We start from the raw sequence: 24,173 nt of genomic DNA, 5'->3' as shown, positions 1-24,173 counted from the left end.
TAATGAAGTGCTGTAAAACTTACAACAAAAATTCAGTTTTCTCCAAATTTCAATGTCAGTTGCGTTGACGTACCCCCCAGACGTCTCTCGAGTGCCCTGAGGATACTCGTACCACTGGCTGGGAAACACCGGTGGAAAGGGCCTGGGGCTCTAGCCAGCCCCACTGCCGCAGGAGAGCAGCTAGGAGCCCAGGGCCCCTTTCAATTGCTGGGCCCCAAGGCAACTGTCCCCTTTGTCCTCTCCCCCCGATTTCACCCCCATAGCCTCATCGGTCACCCCCTGTCCCATCAGTCCCCCCCATCCCTCCTCACCCCCAGAGCCCCACCGGTCCCCCCCATCCCTCCTCACCCCAGAGCCCCACCGGTCCCCCCATCCCTCCTCACCCCAGAGCCCCACCGGTCCCCCCCATCCCTCCTCACCCCCAGAGCCCCACCGGTCCCCCCATCCCTCCTCACCCCCAGAGCCCCACCGGTCCCCCCATCCCTCCTCACCCCCAGAGCCCCACCGGTCCCCCCCATCCCTCCTCACCCCCAGAGCCCCACCGGTCCCCCCCATCCCTCCTCACCCCAGAGCCCCACCGGTCCCCCCATCCCTCCTCACCCCCAGAGCCCCACCGGTCCCCCCATCCCTCCTCACCCCCAGAGCCCCACCGGTCCCCCCATCCCTCCTCACCCCCAGAGCCCCACCGGTCCCCCCCATCCCTCCTCACCCCCAGAGCCCCACCGGTCCCCCCCATCCCTCCTCACCCCCAGAGCCCCACAGCCCCCCCCATCCCTCCTCCCCCCCCCCCCCCCTCCGCCCCAGAGCCGGCTGGTGCCCCCCATCCCTCCTCCCCCCATCCCCAGGTCCCCCCCATCCCTCCTCACCCCAGAGCCCCACCGGTCCCCCCCATCCCTCCTCACCCCCAGAGCCCCACCGGTCCCCCCCATCCCTCCTCACCCCAGAGCCCCTCGGGTCCCCCCATCCCTCCTCACCCCAGAGCCCCACCGGTCCCCCCATCCCTCCTCACCCCCAGAGCCCCACCGGTCCCCCCCATCCCTCCTCACCCCAGAGCCCCACCGGTCCCCCCCATCCCTCCTCACCCCCAGAGCCCCACCAGTCCCCCCCATCCCTCCTCACCCCAGAGCCCCTCGGTCCCCCCATCCCTCCTCACCCCAGAGCCCCACCGGTCCCCCCATCCCTCCTCACCCCCAGAGCCCCACCGGTCCCCCCCATCCCTCCTCACCCCAGAGCCCCACCGGTCCCCCCATCCCTCCTCACCCCCAGAGCCCCACCGGTCCCCCCATCCCTCCTCACCCCCAGAGCCCCACCGGTCCCCCCCATCCCTCCTCACCCCCAGAGCCCCACCGGTCCCCCCCATCCCTCCTCACCCCAGAGCCCCACCGGTCCCCCCCATCCCTCCTCACCCCCAGAGCCCCACCGGTCCCCCCATCCCTCCTCACCCCCAGAGCCCCACCGGTCCCCCCCATCCCTCCTCACCCCAGAGCCCCACCGGTCCCCCCCATCCCTCCTCACCCCCAGAGCCCCACCGGTCCCCCCCATCCCTCCTCACCCCCAGAGCCCCACCGGTCCCCCCCATCCCTCCTCACCCCCAGAGCCCCACCGGTCCCCCCATCCCTCCTCACCCCCAGAGCCCCACCGGTCCCCCCCATCCCTCCTCACCCCCAGAGCCCCACCGGTCCCCCCATCCCTCCTCACCCCCAGAGCCCCACCGGTCCCCCCCATCCCTCCTCACCCCCAGAGCCCCACCGGTCCCCCCCATCCCTCCTCACCCCCAGAGCCCCACCGGTCCCCCCCATCCCTCCTCACCCCCAGAGCCCCACCGGTCCCCCCATCCCTCCTCACCCCCAGAGCCCCACCGGTCCCCCCCATCCCTCCTCACCCCCAGAGCCCCACCGGTCCCCCCCATCCCTCCTCACCCCCAGAGCCCCACCGGTCCCCCCATCCCTCCTCACCCCAGAGCCCCACAGCCCACCCCCCATCCCTCCTCACCCCAGAGCCCCACAGCCCACCCCCCATCCCTCCTCACCCCCAGAGCCCCACAGCCCACCCCCCATCTCTCCTCACCCCAGAGCCCCACAGCCCACCCCCCATCCCTCCTCACCCCAGAGCCCCACAGCCCACCCCCATCTCTCCTCACCCCCCCCCCCCCGAGCCGGCGGTGGCAGGGGCGGGCGCAGGCCGGCGGGGCGGGGCGGGGCGGGGCGGGGGCTGTGCTGGAATGCGCGGCGCCTCGCTCCCGCCCTGGCCGGCCGCACAGGAAGGCGCCTGGCGGCGAGCGGCGGCGGCGGCGGAGCGGGCCCGGTGAGCGCGGGGCGGCGGGGCGCTGTCCAGGGCTGATCAGCGCGCGGGCCCGGCGGGCGGGCGGGATCAGCACCAAGGCCAAGGGGCCGGGGCCTGCCGGCGCGGGCGGAGCTGCTCGGCCCGCTGGTCCTGAAGCGCCCGGGGCGGCTCGGCCAGGCCGCGCGGCGCTTCCCTGCGGCCGGGCGGGGCGTGACCTTGGGCCGGGCCACGGCTTTGTGCCGGGCGGGCGGGCGGCAGAAAATGGCCGATCCGGGCCGGGCCCGGCTGCCGCGACGTGCCCCGGCCGAGCGCGCTGGGCCCGCGGGGACCGAGCACCGCCCGCGGCCGCCGCATTGTACGACATGGCTGCGCCCCGCGTGCCCGCCCGGACCCCGGCTCCTCCCCGGCGTCCCCCCGGCTCCTTGCGAGCCCCCCCAGTTCTCCCCCGGCTCCTCCCGAGCCCCCCGGCTCCTCCGGAGCGGCCTCAGCGCCCCCCGGCTCCTCGCGAGCCCCCCCAGTTCTCCCCCGGCTCCTCCCGAGCCCCCTGGCGTCCCCCCGGCGCCTCCGGAGCGGCCTCAGCGCCCCCCGGCTCCTCGCGAGCCCCCCCAGTTCTCCCCCGGCTCCTCCGGCGCGGCCCCAGCGCTCTCGGCTCCCGCGAGCGGCCCAAGCGCCCCCCGAGCCTCCCCGGCTTCCTCCGAGCCTCCCCGGCTTCCTCCGAGCCTCCCCGGCGTCCCCCCTGCTCCTCCGGAGCGGCCCCAGCGCCCCCCGGCTCCTCCCGAGCCTCCCCGGCTCTCCCCCGGTCACAAGGCCACTTTTGGGGTCACTGGGTGTGGCAGCACATGCGAAACGAGTCTCTTTGCAGCGAGGGGAGCTTGTAAATACGGGAGGACTTGACTCCAGCTCCGAATGGAGGGCGGAGGGAAGAGACGCGGCCGCAGAGCTGTGTAGACACGTTCTAAATGTAGCTCGGAAACGAGTGGCGTTTTGTAAAGCGAATGTGTCTCCTGGTAATGTAAAGCAATCAAGGATTTGTCTTAAAGTAGCCTGGCTTATTGACAAGTTTTCCAGAAGGTGAGTACATACTTGTGAGCAAAAAGTAAACATTTTAAAGAAAAATGCATATTTGCTCAGTTCATAAAAAGAAAATATCTAATTAAGGAAGAGCTAGCTTTCACCAAATCTCTCGTTTTTTCTATTTTCCTATTTGTATTTCATAACAGTTGATAGTCTTGGATAGATGTGCCGACATTACCAACCTACTCTCTCAGTTTTGGATCTTAGAAAATGGATGTTTATATTTGTAATTGTCAGATTTTTACTGGTGCTCTTTGGTTTTTTTTTTGACAGAATTGCTGTTATGGCAACTCAGGTGCTGGGGCAGTCTGGTGGGAACAGCCTATTTTCGGGCAGTGCCAACATTGGCATGGCACTGTCTAACGACATGTATGACTTGCATGACCTTTCCAAAGCTGAGCTGGCAGCCCCTCAGCTTATTATGTTGGCAAATGTGGCCTTGACAGGAGAAGTTAATGGCAGTTGCTGTGATTACCTGGTTGGAGAAGAGAGGCAAATGGCTGAATTGACAACTGTAGGTGACAGCAACTTTTCAGATAGTGATGGAGAGGGCATGGAAGATACACAGGGAGAGGACAGCGACCCTGATGGACCTGAAACCATGGAATTAGGGGCTCTTGAAATTCCTAGTGTGGAAAGCCAGGGTCCAGCCGTTTGCCCTACTCCTGAGCCCTGCAGTCTGGACAAGGACCACCTCACCCTGGAAGCACCAGATACTCCAGAGAATGCAGAGGACAAATGTAAAAGCTTGAAAAGCAAGCCATTTCGTTGCAAACCATGCCATTATGAGGCAGAGTGTGAGGAGGAGTTTGTGCATCACATTAGAGTGCACAGTGCCAAGAAATTCATTGTAGAGGAAAATGCAGAGAAGAAAGCCCAGGTCAAGGAATCTGATTCTTGCACCACAGAAGAGGCAGATTTCTCTAAGGGGCCTATTCGCTGTGATCGCTGTGGCTATAACACTAACAGATATGATCACTATCTGGCACACTTGAAACACCACAACAAAGCAGGAGAAAACGAGAGAGTGTACAAGTGCACCATATGTACTTACACCACTGTCAGTGAGTATCATTGGAAGAAACATCTAAGAAATCATTTTCCTAGGAAGGTGTACACGTGCTCCCAGTGCTCCTACTTTTCAGACAGGAAGAACAATTATATTCAACATATTCGAACTCATACTGGTAAGTCTTTCATCTCTGTTTGAGCAGGAATATTGGTGATTGGGGGAACTGTACTAGGTATGTCAGAGTGGGACTCTTGTATTTGCAAGATTTGCTCCACCCTGATAAGGCTTGTTTGACTGTTGTACTTAATTACAAATCTTAAACGAGCCAAAATGTTCCATAGAATCTCTATAGATAGGAATTCCATGCTCCAAAAATAAGAATATAGCAGGACACTTGATCAGGACAGTGACAGTGGAGATTAGAGAGGCTATCAAATTAAAAAACTCAATAATAGTGGGGGGATTTCTACTATCCCCATATTGACTGGGTACATGTCACCCCAGGATGGGATGCAGAGATAACATTTCTTGATACTTTAAATGACTCCTTCTTGGAGCAGGTAGAACCCCCCAAGGGGAGAGGCTGGTCTTGATTGAGTCCTAAGTGGAGCACAGGATCTGGTTCAAGAGGTAAATATAATTGGACTGCTTGGAAATAGTGACCATCATATAATAAAATTTAACATCCCTGTGGTGGGAAAAACACCTCAGCAGCCCAACACTATGGCATTTAATTTCAGAAAGGGGAACTACACAAAAATGAGGAAGTTAAACAGAAATTAAAAGGTCCAGTGACAAAAGTAAAATCTCTGCAAGATGCATAGAAACTTTTCAAAGACACTATAATAGAAGCCCAACTTAAATGTATATCCCAAATTAAAGAACACAGAGAACCAAAAAAGTGCTACTATGTCTTAACAACAAGGTAAAAGAAGCAGTGACAGATAAAAAGATATCTTTTAAAAACTGAAAGTCAAATCCTAGTGAGGAAAATAGACTTTGTCAAATTAAGTGTAAAAATATAAGAAAAGCCAAAAAGGAGTTTGAAGAACAGCTAGCCAAAAACTCAAAAGTAATAGTAACATGTTTTTTAAGTACATCAGAAACAGGAAGTCAGCTAAACAACCAGTGGGGCCCTTGGACAATTGAGATGCTAAAGGAGCACTCAAAGATGATAAAGTCATAGCGGAGAAGCTAAATGAATTCTTTGCTTCGGTCTTCACGGCAGAGGATATTGGGGAGATTCCCAAATCTGAGCCATTCTTTTTAGATGACAGATCTGAGGAATTGTCCCAGATTGAGGTGTCATTAGAGGAAGTTTTGGAACAAATTGATAAACTTAACAGTAACAAGTCACCGGGACCAGATGGCATTCACCCGAGAGTTCTGAAAGAACCCAAATGGGAAATTGCAGAACTATTAACTGTGGTTTGTAACCTAGCCTTTAAATTGGCTTCCATACCTAATGATTGGAAGATAGCTAATGTGATGCCAATATTTAAAAAGGGCACTAGAGGGCTACGTCTAGACTGACATGATTTTCCAGAAATGCTTTTAACGGAAAAGTTTTCCGTTAAAAGCATTTTCAGAAAAGCGCATCTAGATTGGCACGGACGCTTTTCCGCAAAAGCACTTTTTGCGGAAAAGCGTCCGTGCCAATCTAGACGCGGTTTTGCGCAAAAAAGCCATTTTAGCCATCGGGGCTTTTTGGCGCAAAACAGCACTGTGCTGTCTACACTGGCCCTCTTGCGCAAATGATTTGCGCCAGAGGGCTTTTGCCCGAACGGGAGCAGCACAGTATTTCCGCAAGAACACTGACACTCTTACATGAGATCGTCAGTGTTCTTGCGGAAATTCAAGCGGCCAGTGTAGACAGCTGGCAAGTTTTTCTGCAAAAGCAGATGATTTTGCGGAAAAACTTGCCAGTCTAGACACAGCCGAGGTGATCCTGGCAATTACAGACTGGTAAGTCTAATGTCAGTTCCGGGCAAATTAGTTGAAACTATAGTGAAGAATAAAATTGTCTGACATGTGGATGAATATAATTTGTTGCGGGAAAGTCAACATGGTTTCTGTGAAGGGAAATCATGCCTTATTAATCTATTAGAGTTCTTTGAGGGGGTCAACAAACATGTGAACAAGGGGGATCCAGTGGATATAGTATACTTAGATTTCCAGAAAGCCTTTGACAAGGTCCCTCACTAAAGGCTCTTATGTAAAGTAAGTTGTCATGGGATAAGAGGGGAAGTTCCTTTTGTGGATTGATAACTGGTTAAAGGACAGGAAACAAAGGGTAGGAATAAAAGGAACCACTTTTACATACAGATTCAATACATTTAGAATTTCTGACCTGCAAAGTGAAAGACACTTTCTTAAAAAACAAAGCAAAATTGACATCAGACTAAGGGTAACATTTTCAAAGGGCCTATGTGATTCAGGCACCTTTGAAAACTTGATCCTAAGGCTGAGACAAAACTTGGCAATTTTCAGATTGTTGCAATAATAGAAAATAAGGAATTCACACACAAAGACACCCCCACACCCAACCTCAAGCAACTATCAACCCTGCTGAGTAAAATCCACTGTAATACTATGTGAATTGGCCAAGTGTGGGAGGCGTTCCACTGGACGGCATTTCTCTGTTTTGATGTAAAGTGATAGCTTTTGAACACCATATGCAAGTCCAGAATTTTAGGGAATGTTCTCAGAATCAGTGGGCAGAATCCTGTTGATTTGGGGGAAAACTGAAAAGCCATTTGGGGGAAAATTGGGGACACAGAAGCCCTGCTCTCTAAGGATGCCATAGCTTCAAGCACCCCTGCGATTGTCCATAGCCCAAGGTACTGGTTGATGCCAGTTAACACCCTTTGGCATAACGATACCCTGATTTCATGTCTGTGCCCTTTCTCCGAATAGATTTCAATATGTTGATACTCTGAATTACTTAACTCCTAGACAGAAAAGAAATAATAATGCAGGGAAGGCCCACATAGCCATGACAGGGGTGGGAAAGAAATGCTGGTCTGGGCAGAATAGGGGTGTGCACAGTCCTGGTTTGGGGGGGAATAGGGCAATTGCATAAGACCTCTAATGGGGTGCAAGAGTGGTATGGGGGACACAGAGCAATGGCATGAGGCAGAGGGTCTGCAGATTGCAGAAAATCCCTAAAATACCTGGGAGGGTGGCCCACGGGACCTTCCGGGGGAATGGAGGGGTGCTTGGTACGTACAATGAGCTGGGCCTACTGAAGCTAAGACATGCACGACCCCGTGGTTATTTATATGGGATTCCGACACATCTCGGGTTCCCATCGCTGCAGTATCCAAGAGAAATAGGAACACCATTTGTTAGCATGCACGAGGCTCATGTAGGAGATCTCGAACCCGTTTCTAATCTGCTACTGGCAGAGGAAAAGAGAGAGCACATCCTCATTGTGCTGCACCCAACGCACAATGTCTGTGACATGGCTCCAGGATTAGGGCAGGACAAAACGTGGTCTAAGTATTTTGCTATTTTAACAAGATTTTCTGAAGCATGAGAAACCAGCTTCCAGAGCTCTGCCATGGGGCTCCTATGCTGTCGGTGCCACAAGTGCTTTTCCTTCTTAGCAAAATGGCTGCCAGTGGCACCAGCTTTGTCTCATCAGGAGGGATGTTTGTTTGGCCAGTCTCTCCTGGGATCGGGTACAATTCTTTCTCTGCTCCTGTGCCACAGGACGGGCTTCACTGCCAGCCAGCCTTGCCACTCACTCCTCCTGGGGGCAGCCAGTGGAGATTACCTCAGAGAGAGAGAGACTCAATCATCTTCTAGTTGCCCTGGGCTGGCCCCCCTTTCTGACCTGGTTTTTCCTACTGTGTGGGCTGTGCTGGCTGAGCAGAGTGCATACAGAATTTCTCCTTTGAAGTTACTGTGCTTGTTACCCAAGTAAAATGGTTTTAGCAACTTCATTTGAATCTCCCGAGCAGTTCTTCTCAGTCTGAAATCTCCTAGAAATACAGGACCAGAGTCATGAGATTTGCAGGTCAAGACTGAGGTACAGTGGGGAAGCTTGCGCATTGCCAGCCTGCATTAGTCTGTGCCCTGAGTTTCTTGTCTACTTTAGACGTACTCATGTCTGCAAAATAGAAGTGTCTTGTTTAGAGGACAGTGCTTAAAAAATCACACTTCTGTCTGAAAATAAAAGCACATCTCAGATTATCAGCAAGACAAAGATGCTGAGGTGGTAACTTTTACTGGCCTGCTTTAATGGTATTACTTCGCCCACCTTGTGTCTCTGATATCTTGGGACCAACATGGCTACAACACCACTGTGTACCTTGCAACTGAAAGCAGTTAGGAAAATAACAACATATTCCTGTCTCTCATTTTGTGCTGTGGACAGCACTTTTTGTATGGTCAGTTTCACCATTTTCCCTGTAGTCAGTCAGTTTCTGCTTTTGTTGGTGTGAATCTTTCAAAGATCATTGGGAGAGAGAGAGAACTTTTTAGAAAAGTTTAGCCAAAGATCAGGTGGAGTTCCCAGAAACTACTTTTAATTCATTTTTAAAACTGACTTGATTTCTGGTTAATCATGTCTCTTTAAAGTTTCCCTGCTTTTGTTTGGATACTGCAGTCAGCTGGGATGTTCAGGGGACAAACTCTCAAAGCTCTCTTTGCGATAAGGGTGCTTAGCATTTTATAGGATCTAACACAAAGCAAGAGCCTTTCAAGGCAGCCTTTAGTCGATCACTGCATTTGGGATGGGCCAGTACTACACAGTAACAGTAGTGACAGTGTTTCAGAGAGGAATAAATGAGCAAAAGAAGAAATACGCCTTGATCCTTATGTTCATACTGCAGTCCAAGGTCTTGTCTGCTAGTGTTTGGATCTCTGGCAAACAGTGTGTTGCATTTATTGTTTCATTAGGGCTGCGTCTAGACTGGCAAGTTTTTCCACAAAAGCAGCTGCTTTTGCGGAAAAACTTGCCAGCTGTCTACACTGGCTGCTTGAATTTCCGCGAGAACACTGACGATCTCATGTAAGATTGTCAGTGTTCTTGCGGAAATGCTATGCTGCTCCTGTTCAGGCAAAAGCCCTTTTGCGCAAAAAAGCCCGGATCGCGAAAATGGCAATCGGGGCTTTCTTGCGCAAAAGCGAGTCTAGATTGGCACGGACGCTTTTCTGCAAAAAGTGCTTTTCCGGAAAAGCGTCCGTGCCAATCTAGATGCTCTTTTCCGAAAATGCTTTTAACGGAAAAACTTTTCCATTAAAAGCATTTGCGGAAAATCATGCCGGTCTAGATGTAGCCTAGATGTTTTGTGCTGACAAGTGTTTGCCACTAGTTAACCAATACATTAACTAGGGAAGCTATTTTAAAAAATCAAATAAAACAAGCAGAAGAAATGGGTTTTTTAAGTACCTGGCAGTCTGTACATATGGTTCTTTATTGGAAGTGTCCTTATTACTGGTTAAAATTGAACTTTGTATTTAAAGTGCCTAACGAAACAACCAGGTCTTAACTTCTTCAAATGGTCTTATCAGTAGGGCCTAGGGATGTAAAATCCTGTTGAACTGGCTAAACATATTATTTAACTGATCAAAGGGGGATGAGGGGCTGCTCCCGCGTTTCAGCCTACGGTGCACCCTGGCTCCCCGTGGACAGAGGCTGTGTTGTGCTGGAGCTGCCCTTGTCTGTGGTGAGCCCATGGCGTGCGGAGCTGTGTCAGCCTCAGTAGTTAACTTAACCTGTAAGGCCTACCGTTAAATCTTCCCATCCCTAGGAAGGCCCTGATGTGACTTTGTTATAGATGTGTCTATTGCGTTAGAGAGGAGGGCTGTGTGCGCGAGATGGGAGGACGTGGAACTGAAGGAGTTAGTGACTACACAAACTTGGCTGATTGCTACACCGCTATTTGCCTTTTGCCTTTGCTGACTCTCTCTTTAGATTGCCACCTGTCTATTAAACTCAGCGTTGTCATGCTGCCCACTCCAGTCAAAACTCTCCTATGCAGCTTTTCCAGTAACATTTAAATCTTCTGCATCGGATATTTGATGTTCATGTTGCTAGTCCTTTTCATTTACTAGTCTTACATGGCTGGTGTGGATAAGGCGAACTTCTTTCTTCGGTTAGCTTTCTAATTGTTAGTTGAATTTGAGATTTTACAGAGAGATTTTTTGCTACTAATTAGTTTCACACTTAAAATGCTCCCGTCTGATTAACACGAGAACTCCCAGGAGTGCCAGACTGCCATGCTGGCGAGCACCACTGCCTTCCCGTGTGTTGAACTTGCACATGTCAGGAGAGCTGCAGCGCTTTGATCAGGCTCTGTGTCAGCTCTAAGTCAACTGCACCGTGCAGTGATTTGGGAGAGGGCACCCAGGTTAGTGTAGTTCAAGTGAGAGCAGGCACACAGGTTAGTGTAGTTCAAGTGACAGCAAAGCCCTCCCTGAGTTCCCATGTCTGCTCTGGTGCTGTGCTCTTAGGACTCCTGCGGTCATATCGCACAGCTCAGCTGTGGGAAGCTGAGCAGCTCTGCAAGGCGTGGGTCTGCCCTTCTGGGCACACGGGGCGACTGGGAAAGCACTGGGGAATGGTCAGTGCTAGCGATGTAAGCGATTAGTCGACTATCCGATAAGCAAAAGCTTCTCAGATAGTTGACACACTAGTCGACTAGTCCCTCCCCCCCTTGCTGCCTCTATCACAAAGAGGCAGCAAGTGGAGGGAAGAGGAGGGGCTGTTGCAGGGAGCTGGCTTAAAAGCTGGTTCCCCCCAGCTCCAACTCCAGCTCCATGGGAGGGGGCAGGGGCGTGGCGGTGGCCAACTTTGAAATATACAAGAGTCCCGCTGGGGCTCTTGTACGTTTCCGAGAGGAAGCACCCATATGGAGCCTGGGGTCAGTGGGACTCCCCGCTGGCCCCGGGCTCTGTGCAGCGTTTCAATCTTTGAAATGCCTAAGAGCCCCTGCTGGGGCTCTTGTACATTTCAGAGGCAGAACGCAGAAGTTCTTATTGACTAATCGAATAGTCGATGGAAATCCCATCGACTATCCGATTAGTTAATTAATTGAAATTTAATATCCCTCCTCAGTGCTAGGGTTAGCTTGCATCCGCACTAGAGTGCAAGTGGCAGTTGGGCTTTAGCCTCGCCCCCAGGTGTAGCGTGCACCAGCAAGGTCTGCACACAGAGCATGTTACGTGGGGCTTCTCGCAGCACAAATCACTCCACAACCCAAGTGGGTGGTCTGAAACCTGAGCCTGTCCGGGCCACGGCGCTTCAGGCTGGGGATCCAAAACTGAAGCCCAAGCACTTCAGCTCCAGGCAGGGGCCTACAACATCAGCTTCTGCCCTGGGTTGTAGCACTTAAGCATGGGCTGCAGCTCTGGTCCCCAGCAAGTCTTAACGCCTGCCCTGCTAACCCATGAAAATAGGGCCCAGAACCACTGGGGGGCTGTGCAGACAAACTCCGAGTCACATCCCTGCGTGCCCACTTCTTTAGAACAGGAAATGAAAAGTACTGGTAACAAGCAGGGCCTGCGACAAAACCAGGCCAGGCCCTTTGATCACGTGGCAGTTTCATTGTACGTGTCTGGCAAAACTCTCGCATATTGTTTAAAGTGGGGGAGAATTAATTTTTTTTAGGAGGGGCCTTAACCTGTTGCAGGGTGGAATTTGTCTTTTAGATGCTGATCTAATTAACAGTGTATAATAGGATTAGTGAGAGGAAGAAATTTAGTTAAAGGACTTTTCTACTCGAACAGCACTGCAGTGGTACCGCTGCAGCATTTGGTGAAGATGCTACATACGCCAGTGGGAGAGGTTCTTCCATTGGTGCAGTTACTCCACTTCCGCAAGAGGCTGTCTTTCTGTTGATGGGAAAAGCTCTCCCATCGACACAGTGTTGCTCAGGAGGGTGGATTTTCCATGCCCTGGGGAGACAGAGATATACCAACGTAAGTCTGTAGTGTAAGCCACAGAAATGTGAAAAAGAAATCTCAGCCCTGTCCCCAGCCCCCCTACTGCTCTTGGTTGGGTCCACACAAGGCAAAAGGTGTGTTCTTCACACCCTAATGAAGACAAGGCAGCATGCAGCTTTCGTGTGTTACCAGGTTCAAGTAAAGAACAATTAGGAACGTAGGATTTACCTTGACCTGCTTAGCAGGTGTTTATAACTAAAACTTCCTTGTCTTCAGTGAGGACAATCCTTGTGTTAGGCTTTATGTACAAATGAGATCAATCCAGAATAGCTAATGCATTTTATATCGTTTAGCTTGAAAGTCGGTTATCCTGAAAACGAACAAGGCACTAGCTTGTCAGTCTGGGGACTCCAAGGGTGCACCTTCACGACAGAGACTGCAGGCTTGTCCCCACTCCCAGGAGCACAATGCTGCAGTGATCCATCTACCAGGGATCGATTTAGTGTTTCTAGTGAAGACCCGCTAAATTAACCACAGATTACTCCCTCCTCAATTCCAGTACTCCAGCAGAACGAGACATGTAAGGTAAGTTGGTGGGAGACTTTCTCCCATCGACCTAGGACAGCGTAGACACTGCAATAAGTTGACCTAAGCTACGTCGACTCCAGCTATACTACTCCCGTAGCTGCAATTGCGTCACTTATGTCAGCTTCACCCCGTCGTGTAGACCTGTCCTGTACCTCATAGCTCAGTAGTGTAGATGTAGACTGTGCCCACAGAAGTGTTTCTGTTGGCCTAGGAACACCGCCTGTCCAAATGAGGTTAGCTGTGTCGAGAGATGCCCTTCCATCAGCATAGCTATGCCTGCACTGGGGCTTTTGTTGGCAATGCTGTGCCATTCAGGGCTGTGGGGTTTTATTTGTTTCATTTTTATTTGAACTGTTTGTTTTTGCAGGAGAACGTCCCTATCAATGTTCTATGTGCCCCTATTCAAGTTCTCAGAAGACTCATCTAACCAGGCACATGCGAACTCATTCAGGTAGGTGAAAAGGCAGCATCACAGTAACCCCGTGGAAAATATTTCTTACATTTGTTTAGTGTTGGCCAGGCTTAAATTATCGTCATGACAATGGTCTAGCTTTCTAGGAGGACGCTGAACCATGTGCAAGTCAGATAGGCCCTGCTGACTAAAGAACAGGATATCGGGCACCCAGGGCTTTCCTACAGGGGAGGGACCACTACAATCAGAATGTCCCATTAAGCCGGGGTTCTCAAATGCTGCCTGCTCTCTTATTTCACTCTTCGCTCTGTAGAAAGGGACATGCAAAAAGTGTTAATATTTTGTCCCATAGAAACATTTTGGGTTAGACTGTGACACTTGTGTTCATTCGAATAGATTTTGAAAATGTAGGTAAAACGTGTATCTCTGGGACAGGGGAAAGAGCACGCTCATTGTGGTGTTAGTACATTCATGTTGTTGGAAACTCTGCACTGCTGCCCACCACTATTGTCGCTTCATTTGGCAGTGGCAAGCTTGCTTGGTCATTTGTAAAGGGGTTTGAGATCCCTAGATGGAAGGGGCTATCCAAGTGCCAAGCCTTACTCTGAAAAGTTGTAATGAAGGAGTAGATATTTTCCCATTGCAATCCAAGGCTTGGAAGAGTATCTTCATTTCTTTGGACTTTTTACACTGGGATATAGGTTCAGGAGCAATAGGATGGAGTGTGTGGAAACATCCTCAGGTTGTGTATATTGTCACAGCTCAGTTGAAGTCACTGAAGCAATGACAATACATACAAGGTGAGGGTCTAGCATGTAATGTCTAATATAGATCTCAGCAATTCTGAGAGCAGAGTTAATTTATGATGCCTAATTTAAAAAAATCTGTCACAGTTTCTTCCAAGAACATTTGCAAGAAAATGTCTGCTTAGCTTTATGGCCAGTATCACAAAGAGTTGCAGAAAATGTTTACAGTCATATTCCCTGGGGTTTAAGGGCAAGATAGTAATTGTCACTGTCATTTATTTCACTGTGATTGGTACTGAGTTCTCAGGAACTTGTTATCTCTCTTTTTCAAAGCTGGTTTGTGAAATGGCAGCATTTACAATTTTGCAGCTGCTGTTGTATTGAGTGAGGTGAGAGCCACAAGTACAACTCGGTTGTAGCTCTCGGGAAAATTCAGTGTGAACTTGAACCCACACTACCTCTATTGCCTTAATTGTGACTCTCGCCTGGATAACGAGAGCAGGCTGCAAACCCTAACTCAGAAGAATATAAATATAGTAGTCAGATTAGGCTACTGGTGTCCAGGCCAGGAACAAAATACTGCGTGTGCAATGTTGAGAAAGACAGAAGGGACAAATAAGTTCGATAAAGCAGCAGGAGTTAATAAAGTAGTAAAGCAGATGTTACTGGTTGTGTGTCACAGAATCCTAGAAATGTCGGGCTGGAAAAAGGGACCCAATAGGTCAGCTAGTCCAGGCCCCTGCACTGAGTCAGGACCAAGCAACCCTCCCATTCCTGACAAGATTTTGTCCAACCTGCTTTTAAAACCATCCAACAACTGGGATTCTCAAACCTCCCTTGGAAGCTTGTTCCAGAGCTTCACTATCCTTATAATGAGAGTTTTTTTCCTAATATCTAACTTAGGGGTGAGCAAATATTGGTCCGTTGGCTGGAGCTAGTCTGCCAGGGTTAGCTCATGGCAGGTCCCCATGTCACCGTATTTATCTGCACCTTCGCAGTTACAGGGATCATAGCTCCCATTGGCTGCAGACCACCGCTCCTGGCCAATGGGAGCTGCATTGCCCCTACCTGCGGAGGTGCAGGTTAATTATAGCGTCAGCGGCCCACCAGCGACTAACCCTGGTGAACTGCCGCCATTTTATTGCCCACCCCGAATCTAACCTATACATGTTCCTTGCTGCAGATTAAGCACGTTACTTGTTGTCTTACCTTCAGTGGGCATGGAGAATACCGACCTCTTTAGAACACTTGTGATATATTTGAAGACTATATTCAGATCCCCACCCCCTTCAGTCTTTTTTCTCAAGAGGAAACATGCCCATTTGTTTAACCTTTCCCCATAGGTTAGGTTTCCTACACTGTTTATTATCTTTGTTGCTTTCCTCTGGAAACTGCAGTTTAGCACATCTTTCCTAAAGTTCAGCCTCCAAATTGGGTACAGTAGTTCATGTGAGGGCTCCCCAGTGCGGAGTGGATCAGGGCTCTTCCCTCCTGTGTCTTCCATGCAACACTCCTGGTAATACAAGTCATGTCTTGACATGGTTTAAAGGAATTTCTGGGCATCTTAAACAGTTGGAACAGCTCATTCTAGAGCACACAAAGGGAGAGGCTGCTCTTTACCAAATCCTAAGTAATGCACAGTAAAACATACTTGATCCACTCATTATTGATGATAGTGTAACTAAGTTCAGGATCCTCAGGAAAGGGATTGTGCCGTATCAAACACAAGGGTTGTGATGTTAAACTTGTGAAAGGAAGATTAAAGGGGGAACTCAAAAAAGAAAGAGGAAGATAGTTTTAAGAAAGCAGCACTGCTCTGGTCTGTGCTAGATGTTGTAAGATTCGAGCGTGCTATAAACAATAATAAACAGATTCTAAAGTCAGAAGTGAGGAAATGCAAATCCTCAGACTTGGCGTGGGAGACAAGTTAGTTGTACCCTAACGGTGACACAGAAAACATGCGGGCCTCTAAACAAACAAGGAGAGGAGCAAGCAAAAACCAAAACAAAACTCCAGGGTTACTCAACTTTGGAAGCCCCGGGGGCCACAATGATATTCACAACACATGCCGAGGGCCGCAACTTAAGTGTGGTTGCATATACAGTACATGCAAATATATATGCAAATAGCTTTTCAGACCGACGGGCATGAGTACAAAAATTAAGGCAAGACTATACAACACATAGGCCGCATTTAAGTTAGTTCTGATAGTAATAAAAAGCAATATTTACCCAATTTCCACCCATATGACAGCACTTTTAATGAGCAATGACAGTCCAAGAATTTAGCTACTAAATGCTTATCAACAGAAGACCATTCTCGACTCGCTATTGCGGCGCATGTTCCCAGTGGAAGCCATGTTCAAAGGATCCCACCTGCGGGCCGCATGTTGAGCCCTGCGTAAACCCAAACCGCACCAGGAGCCGCAAACAAATGGGCCACGGGCTGTATGTGGCCCATGGGCCACATGTTGAGTAGCCCTGGTCCAGGGTATTAAATAGCAAAGGGCCGGAAGCTATTGACGCCCAATGGATATCCCTCAGAAGTGTAGCCCTGGTATCCGAAGCAGGTGCCCTCTGACTGCACATCTACACTAAGGATGTGACAGTGTATTTGTTTAAATGGTTAAAAAACAGCTCCCCACGTGCACTGGTTCCTGCGGAGCTGCCTCCCCCGGCGTGCAAATGTGTAACCGCAGTGCTTACATGTTTACCAACAAAGCTAAATGCCTTCTCTGCATCATTCTCTGCGCAGACGATCTTTGAGAGAGACATACATTTTGTCAGACAATAAAAAGAGGTACTGCCAGGCCTGAGGTGATTAAAGAGGAGGGGCTTGAATGAACAGCTTAATTAAATTACAAGACACTAGGGCTTTTTTTTTGCAATTTTTTCAAAACACAGTTGAACTTGTCACACTAAAACAAAAGGAAAAACTGTGTAGCACTTTAAAGACTAACAAGATGGTTTAATAGGTGATGAGCTTTCTCGGGCCAGACCTACTTCCTCAGATCATATTCTGAAAGAGAATTGGCATGACCATATATACCACAGGAATACAATGAAAAAGTGAACTCATTATTAAACTGACATCAGATTTAGAACAGAAGGTGGGGTGAGGGAGAAGGAGGGAGGGAATAGCTGTTTATAAGTCAATGAGTGGCTAATCAGGGGTGATAAGTGGGGAAGCTATCTTTCTAATGGGTAAGGTAATTAGCATCTTTGTTAAGGCCCATTCGTAAAGGGTCAAATTTAAGCATGAATGAAAATTCTGAATTTTCTCTCTGTAATCTGGTGTTAAAGTCTCTTTGAAGTAAGATGCATGTAGTAAGGTCGTTAAGACTATGTCCAGGTAGGTTGAAATGCAAACTGACAGGTTTTTTCTTGTGAAGATGTCTGATTTGTGGGCATTAATTCTTTGGGCGAAGTGTCTGAGAAGTCTGTCCAATATGCATAGCAGAAGGACACTGTTGGCACAAATTATATTTCTGGATGAACAGGAATATGTGAACTTGATCGTATAATTGACATGGTTAGGTCCAATGATGGCGTCACCAGAGTAAATACGTGGACAAAGTTGGCAACGGGGTTTGTTGCAAGGGAAAGTTCCAGGGTTGGTATTAAGTGCTACATAGGGTTTCCTTTTGTTTTAGCAAGATCAGACTAACATGGCTACCTCTCTATTACTTGTCACACTCAAGATATTTTTGCACACTTACATTTATGTATAAATAAGCCAAAGCCACCATGGCGTTTCAAAGGGGCAGCGCCACAGGGAGCCCGGGATCAGTTGGGGATTCCTCAGCTGACCCTGGGCTCCATGTGGCTGACGCTTTGGAAAGCTGTGGCGGCATTTCAAAGGGGCAGCGCTGCATGGAGCCCAGGATCAGCTGTGCGTCACTGCCGCTTTGAAGAACCCCCCACACTCTTCCTCCTTGCTGCTTCTGTCTGATAGAGGCAGCAAGTGGGGAGAGAAGCAACTAGTTGACTAGACTGTAACATCCCTACTTAGGACTTGGTCTTCAGTTTTTAAAACTAGCATGCAAATGCTAAACCAAACAGGACTCTGCACGTTCTATTTAATAGAAGGTAATATTTTAAATATTTCAAGTAAAAATTCAGAGAATTGAATTAGTAGGGGTAATGATCATTTGAATGATGTACACTTTTTCCAGAAAATTCTGTTTTTAAAGTGTGCTTTATTGCCTTGCTTGCCATCTGTAAGTGTCAATTTTCATCCATTTCATTTTCAGTGCAAATAGAAAGTCTATTAAACCTTTGTAAAGTTGGACTGTTTTAGAAATGTTTGTGTAAGACAATTATTCATCACCTGTTAATTTCCATTTTTCTACAATGCATTCAAAGGACCAGTTGGGTATGGATTCCATTTGCTAATAGTACTATAGAACGATCTATTCCGGTATGTATTCAGAGACAGAGTGTGATGTAGTTATTGCTTGTTTGCTTGTTTTGTTTTTCCTTCTTTGTGTTGTTATTGGTGTCTTTGTGAACGTGTTTGTGACTATACGATTATGATTTTGGATTTCTTAAGTTGACACACTTTTAAGAAAGAAGCATGGACAATTGTTTGAAATTGACGTAGTATCTATATAACGTCACGTACCTGTTTCTTCAGTGTTTTAATCGGAATTCCCCATTCCTTCCTCAGGGGAGAAGCCATTTAAATGTGATCAGTGCAGCTATGTGGCCTCAAACCAGCATGAAGTTACTCGCCATGCAAGGCAGGTTCACAATGGGCCCAAACCTCTGACTTGCCCGCACTGTGACTACAAAACAGCCGACCGAAGTAACTTCAAAAAGCATGTGGAGCTCCATGTCAACCCACGCCAGTTCCTTTGTCCTGTCTGCGATTATGCTGCATCCAAGAAATGTAACTTGCAGTATCACATCAAATCCCGGCACCCTGATTGTTCAGATATCACAATGGATGTTTCCAAAGTGAAACTGCGGACTAAAAAGAGCGAAGCCGACTCTTCTGAAAATGGGAATGACAAGCTGGAGAAAGAGCAAACAAAAGGAGAGTCACCTGAAAGGAAAAACGAGGGAGCTGTAAAGGTGGAGAAGAAAGAGAGCTTATCAAAGGAAAAGAAACCGGCCAGCAGCATTTGTGTAGGCCAGGTGACAACCAGGAGTCGTAAATCAGCTTCTGAATATAAGGAGGTAGATATTAAAAGTGAGAAAAGTACAGAGAAATCAAGACAGACAAAGAAGGCTAAAAGGAAAGCAGAGGCTGTGCTAGTTTCCTCGAAGCAAGAGCCTGCAAATGACACACAAACAGTAGCAAAAAAGAAAAAGAAAGTGGAAAATAAATCCAGAAACTGTCAGGAAGCTCAAAAAAGAGAAGTAAAATTGGAGGTGCCTAAAAAACTGAACTCTTGCCTTAAGAAAAACAGAAAAAAGAAAGCTCTGAAGAATAAGCACAGTAAGAAAAGCAATAAGCCTGATCAGGAAACGGTCCACAAAGAGGTAATCCCTGAAAAGCCTCCTCTTCTAGAACAGGCCAAAAAGGGGAAGGCTGGCAGTGATGGGACTGACCAGCAGAAGGAGCCAGATCCTGTTGTTAGTCCACTGTTAGTGAGCAAGGACAGCCCGGTTCCTGATGGGGAAAGCCAGGCCATCAATGGAGTGTGCGCGCAGGACCAGGGACCACTTCCCCCACAGCTTCCAGATGACAACGTAGAGGTGAAAGACCAAGAAATGCCCACTGCAGAGGAGGAGGAGAAAGAAACTGTTGATCAGAAAGAAGTTGAAGAACAGCCTGATAAAGAGCAAGCCACATGTTCTGAGGAGTCTCCTAGTACATCATCATCCTCTCAGCAAAACCTACAGGAGCCAGCGGATGCATTACCAGGTTTGGCACCTCAGCTGGACCTGGTGCAAACTTGTGAGGCAGAACCGGTGATTAATCCAGATCCAGTAGATCTGTCTGAAACAGAGATGCCAGCTGAAGAACCAGCACCACAGTCACCAGAGAAGTGTGAGTCAGACCCTAAGGACGCTCTGGCCTTGGCACCTGCAGATAACGTGGCAGCGAATGAATCTCAGGAAATGGAGGAGGACGAAGGCATCCACAGTCATGACGGCAGTGATATAAGTGACAACGTGTCAGAAGGAAGTGATGATTCCGGCTTGAATGGTGCTCGAGCAGTGCTGGAGGAAACAAGTAGCAAAGCGGCACAGGAAGCTGCAGAGGCCAAGATTGCAAAGGAGAACTATGTGTGTATTTTTTGTGACCGCTCATTTAAAAAAGAAGGCGAATACAGTAAGCATCTCAATCGCCACTTAGTGAATGTGTATTATCTTGAGAAGGCAACAAAGGAGCAGGAATAACCAAACTGCAGTTTGATGGCAAGGTTATCCTTTTGTTTGTAAGATCTCACACAGCTTATGTACAGTTCTTACAGGCTGTTTAAAGCATGGTTTGCTTTAATTAGTGTCTACATTTTTTTAAGTTGAAAATACTTTTGCCAACTTTTTGTGTAATGTTGACTTCATTAATTGTATGTCTTGATTAAAGAAGACATGTAGGGTATGCGAGGCTATATATTATTAAATCAGCGTAAGCCTCTAGTCTGTTCGTTTCTGCACAAATTATTTTATAAATTGAGTTTTAGCAAACAGACTATAGCTACACCTGCATAATTCAAATGCTTTTTGAACCAATGGGATAAGTTTCTTTTCTTTGAGCAGTTTTTCTCAAACTAATTTTTAGTTCAGTTATCATAACATATCTTTGTATGATAAGTGTTAAATTACTAATTGATTTTTCTACAAGGAGGATGACTTCTGTTTCATTGAAAGAGCACTTTGTAAAACAAATTAAATTTGTCTAGAGATAAACAATCATTTGAAGATAATTGTCATTTTGAATATACATTTCAAATCCCCTAATCACGAGCAGTAAGCCAAAATTTGGAAGTAGTATTTCCAATTTTGTTGATTGGAAAACACATATCTTGGTAAATGTGTTATTTGAAACAGTGGTTGTAATTGGCATAGTTAGGAGGGAAGGAAGGGTTATTTTTTAATCTTTACTTTTGATTGTGCTTTAAAGGGCTTAAAATATTGCACATTATAGTTTTGATTTTTACCTATGCAGTTTAATCCTTTAGAATAGCATTTGTGCAGGATATGTACACTCTATATGCATGTTTTATTTTGTTTGTCATTTTTTTATGTTGAAAGTTTCAGATTTGTTGCTTACCATGGGCCAGTTTTCTTTGATATTCTTTCCTACAGTTCTTGTTTTCATGGGGTATAGTTATTGGTTGCTGGTTATATTTTTTAAGTAGCTTTAAAATTGTATCGTTTTTGGGCAAAGGATGATGATGCAGGTTCAAAACATTTTGAATAAGCATTTGTGGCATTTTCATTGTATTTTGTCATGAAAATATTACTTCTGCTATTTGTAATTCATATAGTTTATTCCTTCTAATTAATTTATAACTTGTGATCACCATAAAGTGGGATATTTGTTCTAGAGGGAAACATATTGCGCATTTCTATGAACCTTGGCTTTTTTTTTCTACTCCATTGCAATATGGGCAACTCTAAATCTCATGGTTAAAATAACTGTAGCACTGCTTTGTAAGTAGGAATCATCCAAATCCAGAACCCTGTGCACCAAAAAGACTGGTAAGCAACAAACCTGGAATTAGGAAAGATGTAGAATTTCTTGTTCTTTATTCATTCAAGATTAATTAAAACAATTAAATAAATAGCCTTGATCTGTTAAGGGTGACAAAATAATAAATTGGTGGCTGTATTATAAACTCATGCTGATATGTGAGGAAAGTCATATAAGTAGTATTTGAATACAGGGTTCACTGCAGAACAAAACGCGGATGATTTTCTGAGGCATGCAAGTGTTAGGCTGCGTGTGTGCTAGCTGTGTGTCAAACAGGTGAAAAAAACCCCCATCTTTGCAGCAAGGAAATCCACATTTAAGTGCTTATTTCCATTTTGGAAAGGGTGCAACCTCCTTGGCTTTTCAGCCCTGAATGCTTGCTTGGCCTCTGCGGAGCAGTGGCTGTGCAGTCAAATGTCAGCTGAGCAGAGCCCCCCCCCCCAGGCTGCATTTTGTGACAATTTCTCTGAATATGAACTCTGCCAAGAGAAAAATAAACTCCTGCTTTTCTTCCTCCGCCCCCACGGGACAGGAGAATTTGTATTTATTCTAATGACTTTTTGTTTTGCCTAGAGACGTAACATGTTCTAGAAACTGCACATCAGTGTGCTTAATGTTACTTGAATGAATAGAGAACAACACACTGCTTCTACTTATGGGAGAGATTGAGAGATTGGTAGTGGGAGGCCAAAGATTTGTGGGGGGAAGATCCCTCAAGACAGACAGAAACTGTCTAATGTATAGAGAGTTTGTGTGTGATTAGATAGTATTCAGTGCTTACCTTGGCTGTGACAATCATTGTCAACTGAAGATCAAGTTGCAACTATATTTATGTTAAAACATTAAGTAAATAAACCTAGTTGAATTGTCTTTCTAAACAACCAGATGTGATAGTTTTAGCTACAGCTTTCTTGTTAATAGCGTGTTGTCTTTCTATATATAAAATGTTACCTTCTTGTGTAAGAGAGTTGAACTGACTGGGAATTCCAGTGATGTGTAGAGGTTCTATGGATACCTTCATATTTTTCAGAAGTGCAGTTACCATCTGGCAAGAGATTTAAAGAACTTTAATTCTATTGAGATAAAGTCTTTAGACAAGCCTGGCTTTTGAGCTAGAAATAAAAATATGGCAGTGACATGGAGTAAATTGAAACTAATTGCCATCAAATAAAAGCAGCCTTATGTTTCTCCATGTTAACAGTGTATGCAGCTGGGACACAGGCAGGGCTAAGCCCTTTATGCTCACAGGGACACCATGACAAGAATAATGCCTATATTAGGCAATATTCTTTATCACAAAATTTGAAAGTGAAAATAAATGTGTTAACTATGAACAGAAATAAAATGTGGATTCTTCCTACTTAAAAATATACTGGAGATGCAGTCTTTTTGCCTTGAAATACTCGGATGTGAGAATAAAACTATGCTGGAATTCCCAATTTTCTGATTTATTTTTAATAGAGCTAAAGATAGGAATTTGGAAGTATGTGAAGGTAAAGCAGCAAAAGATGTAATATGTCACTTATTTCTAACAATATGCTTAGACATTGCTAATGAAATATTTGAAATAGGTGTAAAACTTAGATAACCTCCCTTATGTGTTCCAGAATATGTATTTTTAACTCTCTCTTTAAACATATGTACCACATTGTGTTTCTTTTCCAAGAAAGTTAAATTATTTTGTGTACTTTGTTGCCAGTACTTCTTCCCTGCCATAGGGTTTCTGGGCAACAAAGCCCGTGACAATATCCAACTGTAAGATGTGGCTGGAAGGATTACTGCAGGCATCCACGTAATGGTATCCCACTCTGCCAGTCCCCCATACTGAGTAATATAGTTTTTGGGGCTTTCACATATCTGGAAATACACTCAAAAAGTGACCACACAAGAAACTTTAAAGTGGATAACCAGGAACGTGTAATCCATGGCAATTGCCATTTCTGAATTTTGATCAACTAGGCTGGAACTTTACATCCTTTGAAAAATCCAAACTGACAGGTCAGTTAGTATCCAATAACGTTGTTGATTTCAACAGAATTATAATGTCGCTGATAAGTGTTAAACCAAATTCAAGATGGCTCTTGAATTTTGGTGGTGTAGATACCTGATTTACATACAATATTAACTAAATCCAGGTAGCTAATGGAATTGTTCCACATGTATATATGCTTTTTTCTAAAATTACACTAGCTAACGAACTTTTGTAAGCTGGCATTGAAACATTTGTATAATGTTTTGTTGCACCACGTTTGAAGCTTTTACAGTGCAATACTTCTATTATTTTCTGAATTAAACCAAAGGTAATTTTTTCATGCTGTTTATCTACTGTAGTGCATGACAACTTTTTATACATTTGTAATAGATGTAAAACAAACCAGATCACAAGTTCTGTTTTACCTAAACTATGTACAAGTCTTTTGTTCAAAATGTAGTGTAAAGTTAAACTAAATTGCATTCTATTAACTTTGAGTGTATTTTCCTAAGCATAGTCATGATTAAATAAACTTCATTAAACATG

At 46.8% G+C, this 24,173-nt stretch overlaps 1 protein-coding gene across 2 annotated transcripts; it reads left to right on the top strand.

Annotated features, from left to right (window-relative positions):
- Positions 1-2,188: 2,188 nt before the first annotated feature.
- REST (RE1 silencing transcription factor) lies at positions 2,189-24,173 on the top strand. 2 transcript variants are annotated; one of them, XM_075929217.2, is made up of 4 exons: positions 2,189-2,304; positions 3,631-4,544; positions 13,218-13,301; positions 18,677-24,173. In XM_075929217.2, the coding sequence occupies exons 1-4, from the start codon at positions 2,222-2,224 to the stop codon at positions 20,356-20,358; spliced, it is 2,763 nt and encodes a 920-aa protein (XP_075785332.2). In that variant the 5' UTR covers positions 2,189-2,221; the 3' UTR covers positions 20,359-24,173. The 2 variants fall into 2 exon arrangements, with proteins under 2 accessions (XP_075785332.2, XP_006128042.3); XM_006127980.5 differs by lacking the exon at positions 2,189-2,304 and adding an exon at positions 3,152-3,354.

The sequence above is a fragment of the Pelodiscus sinensis genome, chromosome 4, assembly GCF_052426305.1.
Source record: "Pelodiscus sinensis isolate ZL-2025 chromosome 4, ASM5242630v1, whole genome shotgun sequence".
In the NCBI taxonomy this organism is placed as follows: domain Eukaryota; kingdom Metazoa; phylum Chordata; order Testudines; family Trionychidae; genus Pelodiscus; species Pelodiscus sinensis.
Note: the sequence above shows the minus strand (reverse complement) of the source record. Positions and strands in the feature narration are given on the sequence as shown.